General features: G+C 37.4%; 1 protein-coding gene and 1 long non-coding RNA gene across 8 annotated transcripts in view; one reads left to right on the top strand and one right to left on the bottom strand.

Moving 5' to 3' along the window:
• UBR1 (ubiquitin protein ligase E3 component n-recognin 1) overlaps window positions 1-24,246 on the top strand; it is a 139,496-nt gene extending 115,250 nt beyond the window's left edge. For 4 of the 7 annotated variants that reach the window (XM_035709130.2, XM_025473034.3, XM_025473033.3 and 1 more), the window contains 7 exons: window positions 1,359-1,492; window positions 3,711-3,819; window positions 6,709-6,765; window positions 8,795-8,872; window positions 18,687-18,857; window positions 20,207-20,308; window positions 21,612-24,246. In XM_035709130.2, the coding sequence (XP_035565023.1) occupies window positions 1,359-1,492; window positions 3,711-3,819; window positions 6,709-6,765; window positions 8,795-8,872; window positions 18,687-18,857; window positions 20,207-20,308; window positions 21,612-21,753 (793 nt within the window). In that variant the 3' untranslated portion in view covers window positions 21,754-24,246. Of the gene's footprint in view, window positions 1-348; window positions 1,248-1,358; window positions 1,493-3,710; window positions 3,820-6,708; window positions 6,766-8,794; window positions 8,873-18,686; window positions 18,858-20,206; window positions 20,309-21,611 lie in introns of those variants that run through there. The other 3 variants (XR_007407376.1, XM_049104322.1, XM_049104323.1) reach the window with 3 other exon arrangements.
• Window positions 15,325-25,920, bottom strand: part of LOC112676055 (uncharacterized) — a 32,064-nt gene continuing 21,468 nt past the window's right edge. Inside the window, exons 3-4 of the long non-coding RNA XR_003146262.3 lie at window positions 18,679-18,956; window positions 15,325-15,568 (exon numbers count right to left, since the gene is read on the bottom strand). This is a non-coding gene — a long non-coding RNA (uncharacterized LOC112676055). The remainder of the gene's footprint in view (window positions 15,569-18,678; window positions 18,957-25,920) is intronic.

Genomic DNA, 25,920 nt, shown 5'->3' with positions numbered 1-25,920 from the left:
TATTCCAGTATTGTTTTAATAATTCTACCTCTTAGTTCAGTTGTTTGGCAAAATAACTTTGAACCATTTTAATTCCAGTTTTTAAAAATCAGCTAAGGGCTTTTGGGATAACAACTACCCATTTGTTTGTTTCTGAGACTGAAACAAATTTGAACATGTCTTTACTCTTGTAAACTGTTCTGGGAACATAGGCAAAAAATGATAGAATTTTGACAGATGGCAGCATTTAGAATTTAAAGAAATAGAGAAAATAGGTCATCTTTTTAAAGCAATCTATACAGTTGATGCACTTAACTAACTTGGGGTTTTTTTAAAGCTGTTCTCTAATATGTGAACTACATCTAACAGAGGCTAAAGCCAAAAGAGTAATAGGACTGCCCTGCTGAACTCTACCTGCTGCCACACTCTCCCCTCTTTGTTTTCATCTTCTTCATCAATTTTTAGTTAAGTGTTCTATTTCATTTTGTTTTTTAGTTTAGGCACTAAAGGGGTAGGAGTGTGTGGGAGGAAGAGAGAGAGAGTGTGTGTGTGTGTGTGTGTTACTGGACTTTATTTTTCAAAGCTGTTTTAGGTTTACAAAAAAATTGAACAGAAAGTACAAAGTGTTCCCATTTACTCCCTCCTATCACCAGTTTCTCCTGTGGTTAACATCTTACATTAGTAAATTTGTTAAAGATGATAAACCACAGTAATGATAAATCAATACATAGTCATTAACTAAAGTCCATATTTTTACATTAGGGTTAATTCCTTGTGTGGTAGCATTACAAATATCATATAGAATAATTTCACTGTCCTGTGAATCATCAATTTGAATACAGAAATGAAGAAAGTGTTAATTTTTTTAGCTAAGTTCTTTGGTTAGTTATTGATAAATATATCTGATTCACATTTCATCATAGGGGTTAGGAGAATGAAGATAATAGTTACTTGCTTTAAAAATCTACATGAGGGATCCCTGGGTGGCGCAGCGGTTTGGCGCCTGCCTTTGGCCCAGGGTGCGATCCTGGAGACCCCGGATCGAATCCCACGTCGGGCTCCCTGTATTGAGCCTGCTTTTCCCGCTGCCTGTGTCTCTGCCTCTCTGTCTCTCTCTGTGTGACTATCATGAATAAATAAATAAAATCTTAAAAAAAAAAAAAAACATAGTAAAAATCTACATGATAAAAGATGCAAGATCTGTGGTTTTCTTTAGGAAATTTTTATAAGATTTAAAGATGGAAGTTATCACCAGTTAAATATTTTGTATTAAATGGATTTAAAATTTTTTAAATACTTAGCTATGTTTTTAAAAGGGGATATGTCTAAAGTTTTAGTCTGATTGGTATTCGTTCTGTTCTGGAATTATTGCCTCTTAGCTGCATTGGGTGTGGTGTTCCTGGCTGGTATTTGTGGGTCTCACTGAAGAATGGTATCACCCCTTACCTTCGCTGTGCTGCACTGTTTTTCCACTATTTGCTTGGAGTAACTCCACCTGAAGAACTGCTTACCAGTAAGTAGGAAAATGAAATCTCAGAGTAGCAAGTAAGAGACTTTTTTTTTCTTAATCTTCAATCTCAAAAATACAAGGGGGAGGCAGGTAAAACCACTTCTCTCTTCTGTACCTCTTTCATTAGTGTTCACTCCCAACATGTGTGCCCCTGCCATGGTATAGGTTAAAGGTGAGACCAAAAATGAGAATAGCCTCATAATATGCAAAACCTACTCTTAACTTCTATCTATGTATAGTTTATGTACTTGAGCTTGTAAAATGTCTGCACACAGAATATAACTGATAGGATATGCAAAAAATTAGAAACATTGGCTGCCTTTAGAGAAGAGAACAATTTGGCTAAGTAGGAGGAAAACTTTATTATATACTCTGTTACTTGAATTTTGAACATATGACTATTACAAAAGAACTGAAACGTTGCTAGATGAGGCTGTTATAATAAACCAAGGACACGTATATTTGAGTAACACTCATTTCCTTTGTTCTTTACCTGCCTTAAATCTGCATCAAAGTAGACAAGGCTTCCTTGTGGCTTTGTATGGGTAAAAATCAGAACGTTTGTAGGATTTTGGAAGCATCACCAAAATTGTTCAGAGATTCTTGCTTTTGTCCTTTGAGAATAAGCTGAACATGTCAGCTTAACTGGCTATCAGCTTCTTTATCTTGAACTCAATTCAGTAGGGTTTTTTTTTTAATAATAAATTTATTTTTTATTGGTGTTCAATTTACCAACATACAGAATAACACCCAGTGCTCATCCCGTCAGGTGCCCCCCTCAGTGCCCATCATCCATTCACCCCCACCCCCCACCCTCCTCGCCTTCCACCACCCCTAGTTCATTTCCCAGTGTTAGGAGTCTTTATGTTCTGTCTCCCTTTCTGATATTTCCCACACATTTCTTCTCCCTTCCCTTATATTCCCTTTCACTATTATTTATATTCCCCAAATGAATGAGAACATATGTTTGTCAGTAGGGTTTATTTGATCTAGGTTTGTTCTGGTACTATATACACACATACCTTTTTTATCATGCATCATTTTATTGTGCTTTACAGGTGCAGTGTTTTTTACAAATTGAAGGTTTATAGCAAGCCTGTCAAGCAAGTCTGTCAGTGCCATTTTTCCAGTACCGTTTGCTCACTTCATGCCCATGTCACATTCTGATGATTTTCACAGCATTTCAAATTTTTTCACTATTATTATATGTTAGGGTGATTGATCTATGGTGATTGATTATTATTACTGGCTGAAAGCTCAGAAGATGATCAGCATTTTTTAACAGTATTTTTTAATTAAAGTGTGTACATTGTTTTAGACATAATGCTACTGTACACTAAATAAACTACAATGTAGTAGAAATGTTCCTTTAATATGCCCTGGAAAACCAAAAATTCACTTGACTTACTTCACTGTGATACTGGCTTTCTTATGGTGGTCTGGAACTGAACCCACAATTATTTCCATGATATGCCTATAAATGGGGTGCTACTAAGTAGTTGCCAATACAGATCTATTGTTTGCATTTTTTAAAAATCATGTATTTATCTAATCAGTGCTGTGATATAGGAGTAAATAAGATTAAGTCTTTTATTGGGAAGAGACTAAATGTATACAAACAGAAAAATGTACATAATATAACATCAAGTGGTGATAAGTGCTACAAAGAAAAATAAAGCAGGTCATGGGGATAGAGAATGCTGGGCCAGAGTAGATAATACTTTTAGATGGATAACCATAGAAGACTTCTCTTTGAGGATACACTGAGCAAAGAGAAATTGAAATAAAGATAGGGTTAAACTGGACAGAGAGTTGAAGGAAGAGTATTCCTAAGCAGAGGAAACACTAACTGCAAAGCCTTGCTTGACATCATCAAAGAATAGTAAAGAGACGAACGAGTATGGCTGAAGCATAATGAACAGGGTGAGGATGGTAGGAAATATGAGATTTAAGAGGCAGCCGGGGGCAGATTGTGTAGGACCTTTATGCCATGATAAGGACTTTGTGTATTTTGTGGTGGTGTAGCATTGGAGAAACATCAGGAGAATGAGTCAGATTTGCATTTTAAAAGGATCACTGTGTTTTTTTTTTAAAAAAGGATCACTGTGACTTATTTATCACTCAGTTTTATAAGGTATAGAAATAAACAAGAAGAAACTCTTTTCACAGATTGTTCAAGGAAGAATATTGTGCATATTAAATGTATTTTATTCTCTTGCAGATCCTGCAGAAGGAGAGTACAGTGCACTCTGTAGCTATCTGTCTTTACCAACAAATTTGTTCCTGCTTTTTCAAGAATATTGGGATACTGTAAGACCCCTCCTCCAGAGGTACTAATGAGGGCAAAATATCATTGTTAGGTCATTATACAATTTGGGAATTTTTAATTAAAATTTTTTGCTAAGCTTTTAGATTGATTAGATTTGATTGAAGTGGATAACAAAAATATAGGAGATTCCTAATCCACATGCTCAGAGAGTTGGACTTAAGTCCAGCAGCCATAGGCAGCTGGACTTTGCGCTTGTCCCACTGTGATTACCATGCCTTGTACTACTCTTCCCCAAAGTTGCCATTTCTTGCTGTTGTAAATCATCAGGCAGGCTTAGTGGGTGAGGCAGGAGTCACATAGTCAGCAGCCATAGTGTCCCAACTAAACACTAAAACCAAATTGGGGTGATATCCAAAGCAGTAGCATATCTCACACATCTCAGGAAGGTGCCAGAAGAGGAATAAAAAAGTCATTTGGTGGATCAAAATGCATTCCCTGGGAGAATGTAATTATTTTTCCAGAAAAACCTTTTTTTACCCCATTATTAACTGGCCCTCTGAATCACTTTCTACCTCTTAACTGCTAGTGTTCTTCCCTATTTTTGCATCTATCATTTTCAATCTCTTTTTTTTGAGATGTAATTGACTTATAGCATTGTTTTAATAATCACTTCTCACTGTTACTCTTATTTCCGCCATTGAAGATTCTGACACCCAATTCCAATGTGTGCTTAGGGGAAGGTGTTTTGGCTACACATAACCAAACAATTCTGTGATACCAGCTGGGTGTCCTCTCTAATTCAACTCAATTCTGACACTATTTACCTGGAGATAGCATCAGATCCCACAAGCACTCAATCCTATATACCGACACACCTAACACAGACACATTTCAGACAGGTGCTACTAGTAAGTCCAAGGTTGTCACCTGTGCTTCTGACCTAGTATCTATAGAACAAAGGCTCCAGTGACCCCTGCTTAGATTCAGTTAATTTGTTAGAGCAGATCACAGAACTCAGAGAAGCATTTTACTTACTAGATCACCAGTTTACTATGAGTGGATATAACTCAGGAACCGCTAGATGGAAGAAATGCATAGGGCAAGGTATGGGGAAAAGTAACTGAGTTTCTATACTCCCCAAATCACCACATGTTCACCAATGTGAAAGTTCTCCACATCCTGTTAATATTGGTATTTTTTGGAGGCTATATTACATAGACATGGTTGATTAAATCATTGGCCGTAAGTGATTGATTTAACCTCTAGCCCGTGGAGGTTGAAATAAGAGAACTGAAAGTTCCAGCCCTCTAATCACATGGTTGGTTCTCCTAGCAACCAGCACCCTAAAGACACTTTATCACTCTCATCACATAGGAAAGTCCAAGGTGTAGGAGCTCTGTGCTGGGAACTGGGTTGAAAACTATATATAGGGCAGCCCTGGTGGCGCAGAGGTTTAACGCTGCCTGCAGCCCGGGGCGTGATCCTGGAGACCCGGGATCGAGTCCCACGTCGGGCTCCCTGTATGGAGCCTGCTTCTCCCTCTGCCTGTGTCTCTGCCTCTCTCTGTGTGTGTCTCTCCTGAATAAATAAATAAAATCTTCAAAAAAAAAAAGAAAAGAAAACTGTATATATATATATATAGTTATAGTTATAAAGCACATTATCATGATTTCCTTAATCTTATCAAGTTTTTGCCTTTAACTTTTCTCCTTTTTCTTTATCAGTGTCTTTTTCTCCTCCATGCCTATGTCAGGATTTAAGTGAATGTCTCCTTGTCTCCTGCCACCTATTCTGTGCTCTCATCTCTTTTAGGTTCTTTTCTATGTATCTTCATTTCTCACAAGGTGTTCTAATCTTCAGGGTGATTAAAAATTAATTAAAACAAAATGGATCCCAGAAAGTCAGTATCATGCTTTGTGTTAAATACAGTCACAGTGGGTTGTACTAATTTTACGTGTATATTCTAGGAGACAGTATGTTTTGAACTTGCTATTCCAGGTCAGTGATAAAAATTCAAACTCTGAAGCAGAATGTCCTTGCCCTTTGAACTATTCCTAGCCCTTCTTGCCTCAGAGCCTTTCCTCATCTTGTGCTCTGTAGTACAGGAAACTGAGACTTGCAGGCCACATTCCCAGTCTTTCTTGTCAGTTGGCTTCTGCCTACATCCAGCTTGTGGGAGGTACTGGCAGGGCATGGGAGTCCAGGAGGAAGAGAGAAACCGGAGTGTTAGCCACCTCTCTCTGCTTTGTGCAATGTCTGTGGCAGTGGTGGGAGCTCTTCTCTGGCTCTAGTTCTCATCAGCCAAGTCTGTGGTGGTTCCAGTATCCACCATTGAACCCAATCTCTGGGCTCTAAAAATATCATAATTTCCTTTTGTTCCTCCAGCCTGGGAGAGGTGGTGGCTTCCGATTGTTGGCTAATCTTTGGGTTGCCCTTTTTTTTTTTTTTCTAAGATTTTATTTATTTATTCATGAGAGACACACAGAGAGAGGCAGAGACCTAGGCAGAGGGAGAAGCAGGCTGCCTGGGAGGAGCCTGATGCGGGACTCCATCCCAGATCCCAGGATCACGCCCTGAACCGTAGGCAGACACTCAACCGCTGAGCCACCCAGGCATCCCTGCCCCGCCTTTTTGTCTCCTGCTTGGCTTCACAGCCCTTCTGTCACTTCTATTACCAATTCCTGGTATTAAATTCCCTCTTCAGAATGGTTTCTGTATTTCTAGTAAGACCTTGATTGATTAACCCTTTAAAAAAGAAATTAAAAGAGAGGGGGGAAAACAAATAGGGAGACAAAAATGAAGAGAAGAAAAGCAAAGGGATAAGATGTGAGACGTTTAGCAGAGGGAACATGGAAAGAAAAGACAGGAAGATTTGGAGAGGATGGCTCGTTGATGACACTGCACTGAAGTTGTGATGATCTGTTTGCTTTTCTCTTGGCTCCCCATGTAGGTGGTGTGCAGATCCTGCCTTACTAAATTGTTTGAAGCAAAAAAGCACCATAGTCAGGTTGGTTTTACTTCTCAGTCCTCCTCTCACCCCACCCAACCCATCTACAGGTTGTGTTTCCAAAAGTAGTTGGTTTGTGGAACATGCTTTCCAAAATGTCTCTTCGTTCTTACTCAGTACATAGTTTCCTACATTGTGTACATCTTTGGTTCTTTGCCAGAAACTAGATTCTTCCTACAGTTGATTTTTTTTTTTTTCTTGGAGTGGCTATCCTTTTATCCTTTAATTGTTTGACTCCACCAGCTCCTCTTCCTTAGGCTCGTACATGCGTATTAAAAGGCACAGGAGGAGATAGCATATTAAATCAGTATATTAAAATCAGAAGGTAGTAACAGTATTCCTATGCACCATTTTTTTTTCCTTTAAAGAATAGAATAAGGTATAAATAGGACTATTCCCTCTTCCTCTTCCTTTCCTATCTATATACTTAGAGACTGAACAGTACTGTTGTTCAGCCCTCCTGTCTCCCTTAAAGTTATAGCTCAATCAAAATCCACCTCTTCCTCAAAAACAATTCAAATGCAACCTCCTCCCGCATATCTGGCCAAGTAATGTCCTATCATTTGTGTGTGTGCCTGTGTGCCTGCCAGCACCATCAAGCCCTGAACAGTAAATTTACCAGGGCCCAAACTGCATGCTTATTTTCTTTGTATCCTCCACAGGGCTCGCCCATGTTATGTATGTGTCTAATTTTTATTCCAATGAATTGCATCAGGAAACAAGAAGAGGAATTGACCTCTAGCCTTAAGTGCTCATAGTATCAGTACCCTTTTTCTATGGCCAAAGCAAACATTGTGAGGCAATGTGCATTTGCCACCTTCTCTTCTCATCTTTTCTCACCCCTTGAACTTCTTTCCCGTTTACTGTAAATGTACATTGCTACCTACTCCTTAACCCAGCTTTAGTGATTAAGAGATTATAGATTGAGCTTTTATAACGTAGATACAGTAGTATTCACATCACCAAGAAAAGAAAGAATAGAGAGAAAAGTTTAAAAGATGAGTATCTATTTTAGAACTATTAATCTGACATAATTTTTCCTTTATTTCAGTTCATTGTGTGCCTTTTAGACACCTACTATTTCCCCAGCATGGTACTAAAATATTTTGGGAGAGTTAAAAGACCTAATACATACAGCTTTTTGGTCATGGATAATTTACAATTTAATTATGTGCATAAACTACGTAAAATAATATATGGAATATACTGTTATGCTATAGAAATTTAAAGAGTAAAAAAGTCTTAATGATGCAAAGTTAGTCTTAGAGGAGATAATTTTCAGCTAAACAGAGAGGGAATAATAGAATTTAAGGTGATTGGGGTTTGAGGATAGAATTTCCATGTTATTCAAATGGTAAACTTCCTAGGGTGTGCATTCAAGGCTTTTATTGTAGCTATACTGTATGGTAAGAGTGAATAATAACATTTGCAAACATATTATCAAGTACTAAGCATATTATGTTCCACTTCAATATCTTATTGAGTCCTCAACAGCTGTGAGATTCCTCCGTACTATTATTTATATTTAACATTTCTTAAATCAGCATGAGTCCTTTATATTTCTCTCTCCCTCATCCTCAAAAATGTGTTATGAAATTGATGGTGTGCCTTATGACTGAGAAAGTATAATATATTCATCCTCCATTTACAAACCCAAGAAAAACAGGCTTATTTTCAGTGACTTGTCAGGTATCAGAGAATTTAGGATTTATAATGAGGTCTAATTTCAAAGACTGTGTTCTTAACTTCTTTATATTACCTTCCTAACCATGGTGGAAATCTGGCTAGAACAATTTAGTCTTAGGAAATAGTGAGAGTTGAGTTTGGAAAGGAAACCAGATGATGAAAAGATTTGAAATTCTAGGCTGAGAAACTCAGATTTAATGTAGTCAATAGGAGGAATTACTGTGGGTTGCAAGTATGGATCCTTTTGTTATTTTTAAGATATTCTTCCTTCTATTACCTTGTCAATTTTTGACATGGGCTTATTTACTCATAAGTAAAATTGTCTTTTAAATTACATTTCTAGATACCCTAGAAAAAGAAATAGTTTGATAGAGCTTCCTGATGACTATAGCTGCCTCCTAAATCAAGCTTCTCATTTCAGGTAAGAAGAAATATGTTTTTAAAAAATTGTTAAGTTTTTACAATTGTAAAAATTGGAGGTGGTGGAATGCACCACCACTAGCAAAATTTTTTTAAAGTGACCACTGAAAACCATAAAATATACAATTAATGATGATAAAGTGTACAGTTCAGCTGTTGTGTGTATCCATCACCTCTCTCTAGTTTCAAAACGTTTTCATCATGCTGGAGAAACACCTTGTATCCACTAAATAATCCCCATTTCCCTCTTTTCTGATCCCCTGATAACCAATAATCTGCTTTTGGTCTCTCTGGATTTGCCTGCTCTGGACATATCATATAAAAGGAGCCATAGAATGTATGACCTTCTGTGTCTGACTTCTTTCATGTAGTATAGTTTTTGATGTCATGCAAGTTGTAGCATGTATTCAGTCCTTTCTTGGCTAAATAATATTCTAATTTTCCACTGGAGGGACACCTGGCTGGCTTAGTTGGTGGATCATGCAGCTCTTGATCTCAGAGTTGTGAGTTCAAGCCCCACGTTAGGTGTAGAGATAACTTAAAAATAAAATCTTAAAATAATAAGATTGTATATTCCAGAGTTTGTTTATCCATTGATGAGCATTTAGGTTGTTTCCCCCTTTGGACTATTATGAATAATGCTACTATAAACATTCATGTACATGTTTCTATGTGGACATATATTTTCATTTCTCTTGGGTGTATATTCCTAAGAGTACAATTACTGTGTCATTATGGTAATTATATGCTTAAATCTTTGAGTGACCACTAAACTGTTTTTCCATAATTGTACCATTTTGCATTCCCATCAGCAATGTAAAAGAACTCCTATTTTTTACATCTTTGTCAACACTTGATATTTTCTATTTTTTTTTTTTAATTAAAGCCATCCTAGTGGGTATAAAACAGTAGCTCAGTGTAGTTTGATACATCTTTTCTTAATGACCACTGATATGGAACATCTTTTCATATGCTTGTTGGACATTTATCTATGTTCTTTGGAGAAATGTCTGTTCAAGTCCTTTGCCCATCTTGGAATTGGACTGTTTTGTTGTTGAGTTCTAAGAGTTCTTTATATTGAAGAAGAGGAAAACTCTTCCTTTCTTCTCTCTAGGTTGTTTGGCCAAATAATTAAATTAACATAGGACAGATTAATAGGAGAAAAGTTTAATTTTGTATATGAGGGAACTCATAGAAATAATGAGACTCAAAGAAGTAACTGAGTTTATACCTTTTAGTCAAAGAAACAATTTTTTGTAAAGATTTTACAAAACAGAGGGGTTTAAGGCTTGGAGTACCAAATTGAAGAAGAAGAGAGTTTGTTTATATAGCCTTCTTGACCTTGAATTCCCTACCTCTGATTCCCTATTTAAGGATACTTTCTATCCTCTGGTACAGGGAGGATATCTTCATATGGGACATTTATTTCCTGCTTTTAGGAAAACAAAAGAAGGTCAGAGTATACTTTTTGCACCTGCTGTTTCTTAAGTAACTTAAATTCAAAATAATCAGTATGCCAAGGTGGCATATTTTGGGATGGCCTCTTCTGTTCTCTTTCAATATATTCTGGATATGCAGCCCGTATCAGATTTTTATATTTTTTTATTTTCATTTATTTTTTAATTGCCCTTATCAGGTTTTTAATTTGCAAATATTTTCTCCCATTCTATAGGCTGTGTTTTTATTTTTTTTTAATCTTTATTTATTTATGATAGTCACAGATAGAGAGAGAGGCAGAGACATAGGCAGAGGGAGAAGCAGGCTCCATGCACTGGGAGCTGGACGTGGGATTCGATCCTGGGTCTCCAGGATCACGCCCTGGGCCAAAGGCAGGCGCCAAACCGCTGCGCCACCCAGGGATCCCTGTTTTCATATTCTTCATAATGTTTGCAATGCATAAAGGTTATTTTGTCTCTTTTGTTTGTCTCTTATGCTTTTGATGTCAAAACTAAGAATCCATTGCCAAATGTGAGGTCATGAAGATTTACCCCTATGTTTTCTTTCAATAGTTTTGTAGTTTTAGCTCTATATTTAGACTATGGATCTGTTTTGAGTTCATTTTTGAAATGAGAGAGGAGATCCAACTTCATTCTTTTTTTCACATGGTTTCCAGTTACCCTAGCACCATTTTTTAAGGAACTGTTCTTACCTCATTGGGTAGTCTTAGCACCTATGTTGAAAATCAATTGGTCATAGATGTGTTTGGGTTTCTTTCTAAATTCTAAAGTTTATTCCTTTGGTCTGTCCTTATGCTTTTAAATTACCATAGCTTTGTAGTAAATTTTTAAGTTGTAATATGTGAGCCTTCCAACTTTTTCTTTCTCAGTGTTGCTTTGACTAGGGCCTCTTGCAGTTACATGCAAATTTGGCCTTTCCGTTTCTGTAAAAAGGCAATTGGAATTTTATTTTATTTTATTTTTAAAGATTTTATTTATTCATGAGAGACAGAGAGAGAGACAGAAACAGAGGCAGAGGGAAAAGCAGGCTCTCTGCAGGGAGCCCAATGTGGGACTTATCCCAGGCTCATGCCCTGAGCCAAAGGCAGACGCTCAACCAGTGAGCCACCCAGGTGCCCCAAGGCAACTGGAATTTTAATAGAGATTGAGTTGATCTATAGATTGCTTTAGAGAGTATTGCCATCTTAATAACAGTAAGTCTTCCAGGGGGCGCCTGGGTGGCTTGGTCAGTTAAGCTTCTGCCTTAGCTCAGTCATGACCCCATGATCCCATGGTACTGAGATTGAGCCCTGCATCTGGCTCTATAATCAGCAAGGGATCTGCTTCTCCCTCTCCCTCTGCCTCTCCCCTCCCCCTCCCCCTTGTTATCTCTCTCACTCACTCCCAAATAAATAAATAAAATCTTTAAAAAACAAAACAAAATAAACGTGAAGTCTTTCAGTCCATGAGCATGGATGCCTTCCCATATTTAGGCCTTCTTTAATTTCTTTCTGCAGTGTTTTATAGTTTCCAGGGTACAAGTCTTTCCCTCCTTAGTTAAAATTTATTCCTAGGTGTTTTACTCTTTTGGATGCTATTCTAAATGAAATTATTTTCTTAGGATCCCTGGGTGGCGCAGCGGTTTGGCGCCTGCCTTTGGCCCAGGGCGCGATCCTGGAGACCCGGGATCGAATCCCACATCGGGCTCCCGGTGCATGGAGCCTGCTTCTCCCTTGCCTGTGTCTCTGTGCCTTTCTCTCTCTGTGACTATCATAAATAAATAAAAATTTAAAAAAAAATTTAAAAAAAATTATTTTCTTAATTTCCTTTTTGGACTATTCCATTGCTGGTATGTTGAAACACAGTTGATTTTTGCATGTTCCTCCTATACCCTACAACTTAGCTGGGTATCTGTAGGGATTACAATTAACATCTTAAATTTAGTTTGACTTGAAAACAGCTTAGTTTCAGGATGCCTGGTGACTCAGTGGTTGAGCATCTGCCTTTGTCTCAGGGCGTGATCCCAGGACCCAGTATCAAGTCCCACATCAGGGTCCCTGCAAGGAGCCTGCTTCTCCCCTCCACCTGTGTCTTTGCCTCTCTCTCTCTCTCTCTCTCTCTGTGTCTCTCTAAATCTTAAAAAAATGAAAAAGAAAGAAAGAAAACAACTTTGTTTCAATTGCATACATTAACTGTTCATTTCTAATTTTTTTCTCCCCTCTTTATGTTGTTAAAATCACAGATTACATTTTTATACATTGTGTGCTTGTCAATGTAGATTTATAACGATTGTTTTGTTCATTTGTGTTTTAAATAATATAATAAACCAAAAAAGGAGTTATGCATCCAAAATTATAATAACACTAGCTTTTTTTTTTTTTTAACACTAGCTTTTATAACTTACATGTGTAGTTAGCTTCACAAGTTACTTGTGTTTTTTACATGGCTTGAGTTACTTGAGTTACCATTGGTGTTCCTTTGTTTCACCTTGAAGGAATCCCTTTATCACCTCTTGTAAGACAGGCTTACTAGCAATGAACTACCTAGTATTTGTTTATCTGGGAATGTCTTAATTTCTCCTTTATTTTTAAAGGATAGTTTTGGCAGATAATAGAATTCTTAAATGACAGCTTTTTTTCCTGGAGCACAGTAACTATATTCCACTACCTTTTAGCCTCCATGGTTTTTTAATGAGAAATCAGCTGTTAATTTCTGTTAATTTTATTGAGGATCCCTTGTATGTGATGAGTTGCTTCTCTGGCTACTTTCAAGCTTCTTTCTTTGTTCCTGACTTTTGACAGTTTGATCATAACATATCTCCAGGTGATTCTCTTTGAATTTATCCTATTTGTAATTCAGTTTCATTCTTGTTGTGTAAATTGATGTCTTTCAACAAATTTGGGAAGTTTGGGCCATTATTTCTTCAAAATTTTTTTCTTGCTGGCTTGTCTTTGTAGGACTCTCATAATGTGTATGTAGTAGGTATGCTTGATGGTGTCTCATAAATCCCTTTGTTCTTTTTTGTTCTTTCTTATTTCTTTCTGCTCCGTTACTCAGTAATTTCAGTTACCCTGCCTTAAAATTCAGTGATTCTTATGCCCTCCAATATGCTGTTGAACTCCCTAGTAAGTTTATTTTAGCTGCATACTTTTCTATTTGTTTCTTTTTTATAATTTCTCTTTGCTAATATTTTCTACTTTTTCATATGTTTTCCTCTTTTCTGTTAGTTCTTTGTCAGTGGTTTTCTTCAGCTCTTTGAACTCATTTAAGAGTTCATTTAAAGGGGCACCTGCAGAGCACCTGGGTGGCTCAGTGGTTGAGCCTTCGATTCAGGTCATGATCCCAGAGTCCCATATCACTGAGTCCCATATCCTCGGTGAGGAGCCTATTTCTCCCTCTCCCGCGCCTCCTGCTTGTGCACTCTTATTCACTCTCTCTTGCTCGCTCATTCTCTGTCAAATAAATAAATAAAATCTTTTAAAAAACAAAACATAAAAATAAAGAGGTGCCAGGGTGGCTGGGTCAGTTAAACATCTGCCTTTGGCTCAGAGTCATGGGATCAAGCCCCACATCAGGCTCCCTGCTCAGTGGAGAGCCTACTTTTCCCCCTCCCTCCTCCTCTGCCCCTACCCGTACCCCCACTCAATCTCTTAGTCTCACTCACTCCCTCACTCTCAAATAAATAAAATTTTTTTAAAAGGGGAGAGTTCATTAAAGTATTTGTTTATTATTAAGTGTCATGTCTGGGCTTACAGATGTTTTCCTATGAATGCCTATTTATAGCCCAAAACTATCCTTTAAAAGCCATACTTTTCTGTTTCTTTGTAAGTTTTGTGAGTTTGGTTGAGAATTGGACATTTTGAATATTGTAATGTAGTAGCTCTAGAAATCAGATTCCCCCTCCCCAAGAATTGCCACTGTTGCTTGATAAAGGCTGCCAGGTGTCTATTTGTTCAGTGACTTTTCCAAACTGCTTTTTTTTGCAAAAATTTTATTCCTTACTGTTCACTGAAGTCTCTGTTCTTCATCTCTACAGTTAGCCAATGAACTGACAGAGATTTCCTTAAATTTCTTAATCCAGTAAGAAAAGTGAAGAGAAGAAAAAAATATAAATATGTGTCTCTTTAAATTTCCTCTACCATCACTTCCAAGAAAGTCAATTCAGCCCATAGGGGTTGAAACAATGGTCAGTCTCTGTGTCATCCCCTCAGTGAGCTGCCAGGCAGAACTAAACACACAACTCTGATTTTTGACAGTTTCTCTATTACCCATCCTGGTACCAGCAAGCCACACCAGAATTATGGGCAGCAACCCCCATAGCTACCTGCTATAGGGCTGGGGACTGGGGGTGGTAGCCACTACACACACACACACACAAAAAAAAAAAAAAAAAAAAAATTCACTGAAATTTACCAACCTCTTTCTTTGTTAAGCATCCCTGTGGATGCTGCAAGTGTTCACCATGATTCTAAGTTCCAAAACAGTTGCTTCAGACCGTTCTTGCCTGAACAACAGTTGTATTGGTAGAGGAACCAATTCCTGGAGCTCCTTACTTTATCATCTTCAATGATATCTCCCAATTATTTTTTAAAGCTACAGAAGCCTTTTTTTAAGCACTCTAAGAATAATCATTTATTCATGTATCTTTAAACAGTATTTTACGTGTAGAAGTGTGGTCAATACCTCCATCCACTGAAATAACACTGTTCCCAACTTCATAAACAAGTAGTTCTCTTAGAAATATCATCTATACATGTGTCTTTAAGCACTATACAGTGAGATGACCACATCCTCACTGAAATAACATTGAAAGACCCTTTTTTTCCCCAAGGAAAATCTTATATGGAAGCCCATCAGAACAGTAAAACATGTAATAGCATTGTGGCTCAGGTTTAAGCCTGGATACTAGAAGGAGGAATACACCTCTCTAGCCTTTTTTGGTAGTGCGTTCACCCCTTACCTTGATCAGATTAAACACTACTAAAGCAGTGTTTCTCAGACTTTTTTTTTTTAATTTTTATTTATTTATGATAGTCACACAGAGAGAGAGAGAGAGGCAGAGACACAGGCAGAGGGAGAAGCAGGCTCCATGCACCGGGAGCCCGATGTGGGATTCGATCTAGGGTCTCCCGGATCGCGCCCTGGGCCAAAGGCAGGCGCCAAACCGCTGCGCCACCCAGGGATCCCATTTTCTCAGACTTTATCTTCCTCTTCCCTTTCAGTGATTACTTTCAAATTTTAAAAAATCTGGATGATAAAGACTGGCGAGAAGTAAAATAAACAAGTTACATTATACTCATTACTAATATCGTGTATGAATTACCTATTAGTTACTTTTGTAAGAAAAGAACGTGAGCTTAATTAAGCCCATGATTCTATATGATAAAATAATGCTCTGTAAAGTTAACAGTTTATACTTACGTAGCTATCATATGATGTAAGTTTTTCAAATAACATAAATTCATGAGCTACACACCACCAATATAATGCCCCTGAATGGAGAAATTATATTTATATCTGCCTCAGCCATTGGTCTGTGAATATTTCATATTTGAATCACAATGCATCATATCTTAAAAAATAATAGGTCACAATTACTCCTGATGCAGTTATGTATCCTTTGACACTCAGGGCATCAACACCACCACCCAAAGCAAATCAGATTAACAATGATGACATGAAATTAGCAGTAACTTGTAATTAAAAGGCAAGAATCTCAGCAATCTGAAATCAAAGCCTATTCAAGACTTTATTGATGATGTGCTGATAATACAGCATCTTTTTCCAAAATTGCAGGAATTCCAAAGCTCAGTTGGGAGTTTTGTAATATTAAGTAATCTTTGTGCAGCAGCCAGACTTCTTAATAAATTTAAATTAATTAGAGCTCTCAGAAAACACAAATAACTCTTAAATTTTAAGGATACCAGTTAGTAATTCTAATGAATTGCTGTGGCCTACAAAAGACTATTGAAGTCCTTAGTCATATGTTAAATAACTTGCTATCATTTGAAGGAGTAAAGAAAGGAATTTTATCATTTTGAAGGTTTGATGAAGAACCCCTATATGGCCCACTCTGAGAATCACTGCCCTGCCCTATAAGAATGACTAAGGAAATTCTCCTATTCAGTTATGACCATTGCTTTGAGCCCTGAAGCCAGAGAGTTTAGCTGGCCCACAAGGGGCTTGGGCAGCCAAATGCCAGCCTCTATTACTAGATAAAATTGATCGTGGTGTTAGTTCCCTTGCTGTTTGTCCCATGCAGATTAAGTTCAGTCACCTAAAGAAATGGTTGAGTCATTTACCTCTCAGCCCTTAAAATATTAGCTAGATGATTTCAGAGATTTCATCCAGCTCTAAGTTTAGTGATTCTCCTAACCTTAGGGCTGTATTGCTATCACAGAATCCCAGTGAATAGGTGTTATCTTCCCAGCATTAAAGAATATCACTCTTTGGCTTTTAGGAGGGTCTTAGAAGAGTGTTAGTCATTAATCACAGTGAAGATTCCCCCTGGATGATACTACTACTTACTGGTTTCAAGTAAAATGAAAATAAATCTTATCATCTCTTCCAGTTTTATTGTCACCACCAGTTTCCATTAACAGAGCCATTTCTACTGTAGGAGGGTGAGCTGCCCAGTTACTATTCTTGAAGTGTCACCTCTATTTTCCTTTATAGGATGCTAGTGACTAGGACTCAGCCATCCTGCACTAAAGGTGAAAGGTAATGGCTTTATCCAAAAAGAGCTATAATTATGTTCTTCCCCCTGGAAGTGAGAATAGTCTCCTCATCTCCAGGAGACAGGAGTGGAATACCTATGCACAGAGTCTGTCTGCTCCTGTGTAGACAGTAGTGGTCATCTTATCTTACCTGAGAAATGAGAGATCAGAGAATAAACTGTTAATTCCTTATTGGAGCTGGAGATTCTTTTGGTGCTTTTTATTCTGACCCTATTGTAAGCCTCACTGGATCTCAACTTAGTGGTTGCATTTATTTTTTACTGCCCAAATAAAGGAATTCTTGATGTTTCTAGTATCTCCATTATAAGGCAGAGATAGGAGTATAGAAAGCTTTATTTTTTAAAGATAGCCATTATCACTTTAATTCAGAGAGTGATACCCCTCTTGAGGGGCATCATAACAAGACTCTAGCAGGCTATTACGTAAAATGGTAGATCTCAGTGTACTACTTACTTAGTTCAAGCAAGTCAGCTCTGTCGCTTTTTCCTTCCTAAAAACTTGTTTTGTTTCCCAGACGGAGGGTGCATTAACTCTCAATACTACAGTCTCTCATTTGAACCCTAAAGATTTCGGTACTTCAACAAAATAGACAAGAAATGTGTCTGAACCCACATCGTGATTTTTTAAAAAAGAAATTATACACCTAGCAAGATCATATTCCTCTAATATTGAGGACATAAGCTTGACTTAGCCAATCCAGAGGAGGGAGTTGACTATAAATTGGTCATGTCAGATGAAGACTGGATTCTATAAATGTATCTCAGTCTCAAGGCATATTTAATTACCAAACTATGGGAATTATCAGGACACTGTATATTCATTGATTTTAAAGATTTTATTTATTTATTCATGAGAGAGAGAGAGAAAGGGAGAGACATAGGCAGAGGGAGAAGCAGGCTCCATGCCAGAAGCCCAACATGGGACTTGATCCTGGGTCTCCAGGATCAGGCTCTGGGCTGAAGGCAGTGCTAAACTGCTGTGCCACCCAGGCTGCCCAGACACTGTATATTTAATAATAAATTTTCTTACTGTGGATTAATCAGGAGTTTTTTTAAGTCCTTATTAAAGAGGAATCATCTAATTAAATGTTTTCTTGTGTTTGGGGATACCTAGGTGGCTCAATCCATTAAGCATCTGTCTCTTGATTTCAGCTGATCCCAGGGTTGTGAGACTGAGCCCTGTGTTAGGCTCCTCGCTGAGTGTGGAACCTGCATAAGATTCTCCCTCTCCCTCTCCCTCTGTCCTTCCCCCCCTTCCCCCCCTTCTCTCCCTCTCTAAATAAATTATGTATGTATACATGTTTTCTTGTGGTTTTTTTTTTAAGTTTTTTTTTAATTGCTATTTATTTATGATAGTCACAGAGAGAGAGAGAGAGAGAGGCAGAGACATAGGCAGAGGGAGAAGCAGGCTCCATGTACCAGGAGCCCGACGTGGGATTCGATCCCAGGTCTCTAGGATCACGCCCTGGACCAAAGGCAGGCGTTAAACCACTACGCCACCCAGGGATTCCTGTTTTCTTGTGTTTTAAGAGCATTCTTTGCTGCAAAGCAGCCAGCCAGTGATGAACACAATTCATCGCTAACTGGATATATCATGTTTTTATTGTTTCTCCACCATACTGAATGTTTTCTTACCCTTTGAGGTGCCCACGGTCTGCAGATGATGAGCGAAAGCACCCTGTTCTGTGTCTTTTCTGTGGAGCTATACTATGTTCTCAGAACATTTGCTGCCAAGAAATTGTGAATGGGGAAGAGGTCGGAGCTTGCATTTTTCATGCACTTCACTGTGGAGCTGGAGTCTGCATTTTCCTTAAGTGAGTAGTGAGTGTTCTGGAAGCTTCATAATGAACTTACAGAATCTGAATCCAATCTGGAGGCTGTTATGGTAGGACAGTGTGTTGATAAGAAATGGTCTGCCAAAAAAAAAAAAAAAAAAGAAATGGTCTGCCAGAAGTTAAGAGTATAGACTTTTTATTCACATGAAATTGCATTTGAGAAGATACTGCAGAATAATTTTTGTTTTAAAAAGGGACTCTGTTGGCATTTTAATTATTTGTGGCATATTTTAAGGATGATGGACTTTGTATTGATTACTCTGGTATTGTAGAACACTCAGATGTAATGAGAGGGATCGGAGTCCTAACACTTCTATTTTTAAAAAGCACCTATACAAAGTTGTCCTTTGAATATTTTCATTTTCTTAATTTCCTCTGTCAGGCAACCATTGTTTTCTTTGGTCTCTTAGCGAAAGACTGAGAGGTAGACAATAGTTACTTCATGCTTAGGAAAGATTAGAAGTTCCCTGAGAGAAAATTCAAAGTGGTTATGTGTGCTTTTTCTTTCCATTCTCCCAATGTAATGTAGTTTCTGTTTATATAAGCCCAAATATCTCACTAACTATGAAATATATAATTACTGCTTGTTGGCATCTGTTGGAACAATGGGAATAAATTCATAGAGGCCACACTCAGACACCTATTTTCTTCTTCTTCTTTTTTTTTTTTTTCCTATTTTCTTCTTTTCGGAAATTTACAACAAATAAACCCACTGCCTACTCCAACTGTTTATTTTGTAACATCACTCTGTAGTACTTATTCCTTTTGTACACATGCACACAAACAGTATTTTTATGTCTTCATTTCTATCTATAAGGACCCCAGGTAACTTCAAAGTGGCAGTGGTCCATTATAATTTGCACTGTTGGAGACTGGTTCTAACCAGAAATGGCTTGACACTTCCCTGACTGACCTTATTTCTGGCCCAAAGCTATCAGAACAAGAGATGTTGTTCTGTCCTTCTGCTCCTTCCCTACTCCAGGTTGTAGGTCAGGAAACAACAGAAACAAGCCCAGCCATCATTTTTCCAGGGTACCTATGACTCAAGTAGGACAGCTTCCTTCCTCTCAATAGATTCAGGCACTATTAATGGCCCCATTTCCCTAAATCCATTGATCCTTTCCCATAACTTCAATAAAAATAGCAGTGTTCATTCTGTTTTATTCAGAAAAAACACAATTTAATCTATTTGTCTGTATTTATTGTCTCCCTTACTGAATTCCCAACAGATACTGGCATGTCTTTTCTCTAGATTAACTTTGATGCAGTGCCTATCATTTGTACATATGCACTTAATAATATTTCCTTTTGGTTGTTTTGTCCTTCAGAATCCGAGAATGCAGAGTAGTCCTGGTTGAAGGTAAAGCCAGAGGCTGTGCCTATCCAGCCCCTTACTTGGATGAATATGGAGAAACAGACCCTGGCCTGAAGTAAGATTGGTTTATTTATTTTCCATTTTAGTCATTATTGTACATGGATGGTAACAGTTCTTTAACACAAAAACTAGTGCTAAATATTGAGAGAGACTTTTTAATAGGTGTAAGTTAAAAATATTAAATATGATACCATCCTAAATGTAGCATGTAATTTTGAACAACTTTCTGCTTCTCCAGAATGTGAGGGTACTACTTCTCCAAAGTTAAAAATACCAGCCATCCTAATATTTGAATGTTATGTTTTTTTTAATCAACCTATCTTCAGAATTACTTAGAAGGTTTAAGTCTTTGGATTAAGGGAGAAAATAACTGAATGGTGAAATTAGTGACTGCGGAGAAGAAATTTGAGTTGTTCCAGAAAGGTACAAAGAAGCAGAATTTTTTACTTAATTAGGCAATTTGAAAATACTCAACCAAGGCAGCCCGGGGGCTCAGCAGTTTATTAGCGCTGCCTTGAGTCCAGGGCATGATCCTGGAGACCCAGGATCAAGTCCCGCATTAGGCTCCCTGCATGGAGCCTGCTTCTCCCTCTGCCTGTGTCTCTGTGCCTGTCTCTCTCTCTCTTTCTCTCTTTCTCATGAATAAATGAATAAAATCTTTTTTAAAAAATAAACCATTAAAAAAAAAAAAAGAAAAAATACTCAACCAGCTGAGACACTTTGAGAGCCTCCAGAATGAGAATTTCACAGTTCTCTGTAATTGCAATAGCAGTTAGTCATTTTGGATTAGCTGCTCTACAGTGTCACAAACTGTACAACCTTAGAATTGATGTGGAATCATTTTGTTTAAATATCTGCTAATCACTAGCAAATTTGTTATGTCGTAAGAAAAACAATAAGCAAATATTCCTGAGCAGCAGAATATAATTTGAGGGCTTAGAGTTACACCTCAAGCTTAATCTCTACTATACAAAGACCAGAAATGAAAGCTAAATAAACTGTATGAGGCCAAAAAGCCATAAAGCCCCATCAGACTACACAAAAAAGAATAAATCGCTGCTTCATGTTATAAACCTCACTGTTCATTTAAATGGGGTCTCATAATGCCCATGATATATACTTTGCCTATTTTCTGAATAATTAAGGAGTAACCTTCTGCTTCATCAGCTAAGTAACCTATTAAGTTCATGGTGACCAGAGGTGAGGGGAGAATAAATATCCCTTTTAAAACCCTGTCCTGGTGATTCTTCTCAGCTCTAAGACCATCTCAAGAGTTTGGACTAATTTAGGCAATAAAGATGTGGCAGTTATTTGATTTGAACTTACATGTTGATTGTTTTGTTTCATTTTCTTTGAAGGAGGGGCAACCCTCTTCATTTATCTCGTGAGCGGTATCGGAAGCTCCATTTGGTGTGGCAACAGCACTGCATTATAGAAGAGATTGCTAGGAGCCAAGAAACTAATCAGATGTTATTTGGATTCAACTGGCAGTTATTGTGAGCTTCAACTCTGCCTTGGGACAATCATAAATGAAGACAGTAATGAAGACCGATTCAAAATTATGGAGATCTTTCTGAGGGCTGGGGAAGGGTTGGAGGGTCTTTTGCTCTATGTCCAGACTCATAGACATCAATAAAATATTCCTTAATGGAGTATTGCTTTCAATTAGAGAAAATATGCTTAGTGGAAAAAAAAGGACATTGATTAATCTGTTTTATGTTCCAGAACACTAAAAATGCTTCTTCATCCCAAGTGTCTGATTCTGCTATTTCTCGAAAATTCATTTCCCTTCGTAATCTGTCCCACCTCATTTCATTTCATTCACCTGGTAAATGAAGTCACCTTAAGCAATTGTGGACATTTTTAATGTTGGTTAACTCTTCTAGTTTTACATTTGGTATCTCCCACACACACCCAAGTTTAGTTTAGTAACACTGACAGGATTCTAATCTGTGGTAGTTTTTCCTTCCAGCTAAAGAGGAATTGCAGAAGCCATGCAGTTAAGAAAGTTTTTAAAAGAGTAAATTTTTGTATTGTCTCTCTTCTAAGGAAATACCCTAATGTGCCACTTACTGTTTCAGCCAGAAAGTAAATCTTTCTATGGACAGACTTGCCATTTCTAAGGCAAATTTCTGCCAGTGTGGAAAAGTTTTTTCCCCCCACTATAGACCTCAAGAATAGGATAGGATAGGATAATGTATTCATTATTTATCCCCGATGGGCCAAAGAAACTGTAGTCCCCACCTCTTACCACAAATAGCTTTGTTGAGTTTTGAAATTATAATATTTGTGTTTTCCCAAGGCAAATTTCTAAAATGAGTTCACTTATCTTGTTTGTGGCACCATCTTATTTGACTCTTAAAAACCTGATGCAGTTCTGATGTAAACTATCAATAGAATGAGGATGAGAAAATTACCCCCAATGAAGGGATCATGGCAGCTGTAAATTAGAACAATCAGATTGAAGGCAGTACCATAATCTTCTATGTCTTTGTAAAAGACAAATCCTTCAGTTGTTATCTGTGTGGAACCTTTTCATAAACTCTGGTTTTATGACTAGTACAGACAACCAAAAAGCCATGTGATCAGTGGTCTTTGTCCTGTTATAATATGCTGTGGTTGAGCCATCTTGTTTATAAATAATAGAGCTCTCCTGAATCTGTGCATAAACTTCTTGATTTTTGGCTTTAACTTTTTATATTGAGAACTTGTGATATAAACAGAAGAAAAATTGAAACCTTACATTTTAGCTTCTGTTGTCTCTGTAGTAACTTTAGAAATTTGAAAGATGCATTCAAAGATCATCTGATTTTGCCTTTGGTGACTACTGTCATATATGTGTGTAAATGTTTTCCCTATCTCCTTTTTGCTCAGCAAAGGCAAAGATAAAAATATATTTGAAAAGTTATTGATGATGCACGTTTGGGGTTAGATTTTTTTTTATATATATATATTCTTAATGTAAAGTAAAGGTGGGTTTTGCGGTAAAGGATTGGCATGAATAGGCATCAAAATCACAATCATGATTTTCTACTTGAATAATTATTATTCAGAAGGTATCAGGAAATAGATACAGCTCCACTGAACAATTTTTAACAATTGATAAGTGAGAATCAGAAAATTTGGTATTCACCTTGTCCAGTTTGCCAGTATGTTTAAATGATTAGAACATCTCCCTTTATTTCTTATAAATGTTTTTGGATGGATTGTCTGACTGGGAAATCTGCACCACAATAGAGAACAGAAGATGCTGACTTCTGCCCTAACTGATCAGCCCCAATTTAGCAGAGACAAACTAAATTTTTATTTCTAGTTTTTTTATATTCATCAGTCCTGGGGTTATGCTCTTAAGCTGCCAGAGGGACTACCCTGTAATGGCCAGTCAGACATTTACTGCCAAAGAACCCGTTCCATATTGAGTTCCACTTCTGAGATTGATTCAGACCCCTGCACTGGAGATGAACACGTCTTGGTGCTGCCCCCAGCCCTAGGGATTTCTAATTTTATTCAAATATAGTGGTTTGCCTTCATCATTGCAAACAATTTAATTATGCTTATGGAGTTTACTTACAAATGAGCAAAAAGTCACTTTATTTTCATTAGTGTAGTATGTGGGGGAATGGTTCAACAGGATGGCTCCAAAATTGTGTTTTTCTAATGTTTTTGGTGAGAGGCTGACAGGAATTTTAATGATACAGTGAAGAAAACCCTATATCTGTATAATTAATTTATTTTGCCTGGTGTATGGGCTGTGAGTTCACCCATTAGTGGTCATTTGTCATTTCACAACAACTATGCATTTTGGTTCACTGTGATGATCTATATCTAGTGACTGCAACATGTTTATACCACTGATTCAAATTCCATCCATGATGAAGTTATACAAATAATGCATATATTGATATCTTTTATTGCAAAATGTAAATTTAAAACTTGTATAATGTTCTTGTGCTTTTTGAAATAAAATATATGTGTATATTTACAAAGAAAAAAGGGACTTCTCATGTTTGGGGATTTGGGTTTGAAGTATAAAAATATGTACCTAGAAAGGAGCTCTAATTAAATGTTACCTTTGTCAGCCCAAATTCTCTTTTTTTTTTTTTGTTTTTTAAGATTTTATTTACTTATTCATGAGAGACACACAGAGAGAGAGAGAGAGAGGCAGAGACACAGGCAGAGGGAGAAGCAGGCTCCATACAGGGAGCCTGACGTGGGACTTGACCCGGGTCTCCAGGATCAGGCCCTGGGCTGAGGGCGGCACTAAACTGCTGCCCCACCAGGCTGCCTGACACATTCTTTAAAAGACAGAGATAGGTATTTGGTATAAAGGTCTCCAAACTTTTTGACCATACATTCCATCAGTAAATAATTTTTAAGCATGCACTCACTATAGAGAGAATTTTTTCTATTCAATACTAATATATTCAGTACATTTTAAGACATTGCCCAAAAATGGAGATTTAAAAAATCAGTTGAAGAATAGAATATTTCTGTTTAAATATCTTCCAAGTGAATCTATGCATCTCTTGGGATATGTATACCCCATTGAGGATATAACTATCTGTTCAGGAGGACTCTGCAATGATCAGAATGTTCTCTGTATTCCAATGTGATAGTCACTGTCCCCATGCAAATATTGAACATTTTGAAATGTGGCTAGTGCAACTGAAGACCTGAGTTTTTTAATTTAATTTTAACTAAAATTGTCATATGTGGCTAGTGGCTACTATACTGGACAGCATAAGTCTAGTATAATGGTTCTCAGACTTAACTGTGTTAGAATCACCTGAGGAGCATTAACAAAATCTAAGTTTCTGGATTTCAGGCAAGCCCCGGTGGCTCAGTGGCTTAGCACCACCTTCAGTCCAGGGCCTGATCCTGGAGACCCGGGATCAAGTCCCATGTCGGGCTCCCTGCGTGGAGCCTGCTTCTCCCTCTGCCTGTGTCTCTTACTCTCTCTGTGTGTGTTTCTCATGAATAAATAAATAAAATCATAAAAAAATAAAATAAAATTTCTGGATTTCACCCTTGATCCTGAATCAGAATCTCCTGAGATTGAGCCTTTACAAAACCATTATGACTTCCTTCTTTTTTTTTTTTTATTATGACTTCCTTCTGTTTCTAAACCATTACTCTTAAAATTTAGAGCTTTCTTACTTTTTACCAAAGTGATTTTAGTCTAAGTGCCAAAGAGCCTCAGAGAGAAAAGTAGATCAGAGAGGGGGAAAAGTGCCAAATGTAGAAAGTTGAAAATTTTTTTTTTAGTTGAAATTTTTCATGAGTTTCTATTTAAGTTTTTATGTAAGGAAAGTGTACCTAGAGTTAAAAACCAAAAAAGTCATTGCTTTAATATTAAGATTTTACGATATTCTAGGAGGGCAGTAGCACTGAAGGCAATGAAGAAAAGTGTTTTGTTTATCAAAATACAAGGTACTTGTAAATGGCAGGAAGAGGTCACTACAGTCTTTTCTGTGCTTAGAGTAGCTGGGCACTACTGAGAAAAACAAATCCTACAACCAGGCAAGTTTTCAGTTTGCATTAAAATTTAAAACCTCTGGGGCACCTGGGTGGCTCATTTGGTTAAGCATCTGACTCTTGATTTCAGCTTGGGTCATGAAATAGAGTGCACATGAGGCTCCATGCTGAGGGTGGAGCCTGCTTAGGATT

The sequence above is a fragment of the Canis lupus genome, chromosome 30, assembly GCF_003254725.2.
Source record: "Canis lupus dingo isolate Sandy chromosome 30, ASM325472v2, whole genome shotgun sequence".
Classification (NCBI taxonomy): domain Eukaryota; kingdom Metazoa; phylum Chordata; class Mammalia; order Carnivora; family Canidae; genus Canis; species Canis lupus.
Note: the sequence above shows the minus strand (reverse complement) of the source record. Positions and strands in the feature narration are given on the sequence as shown.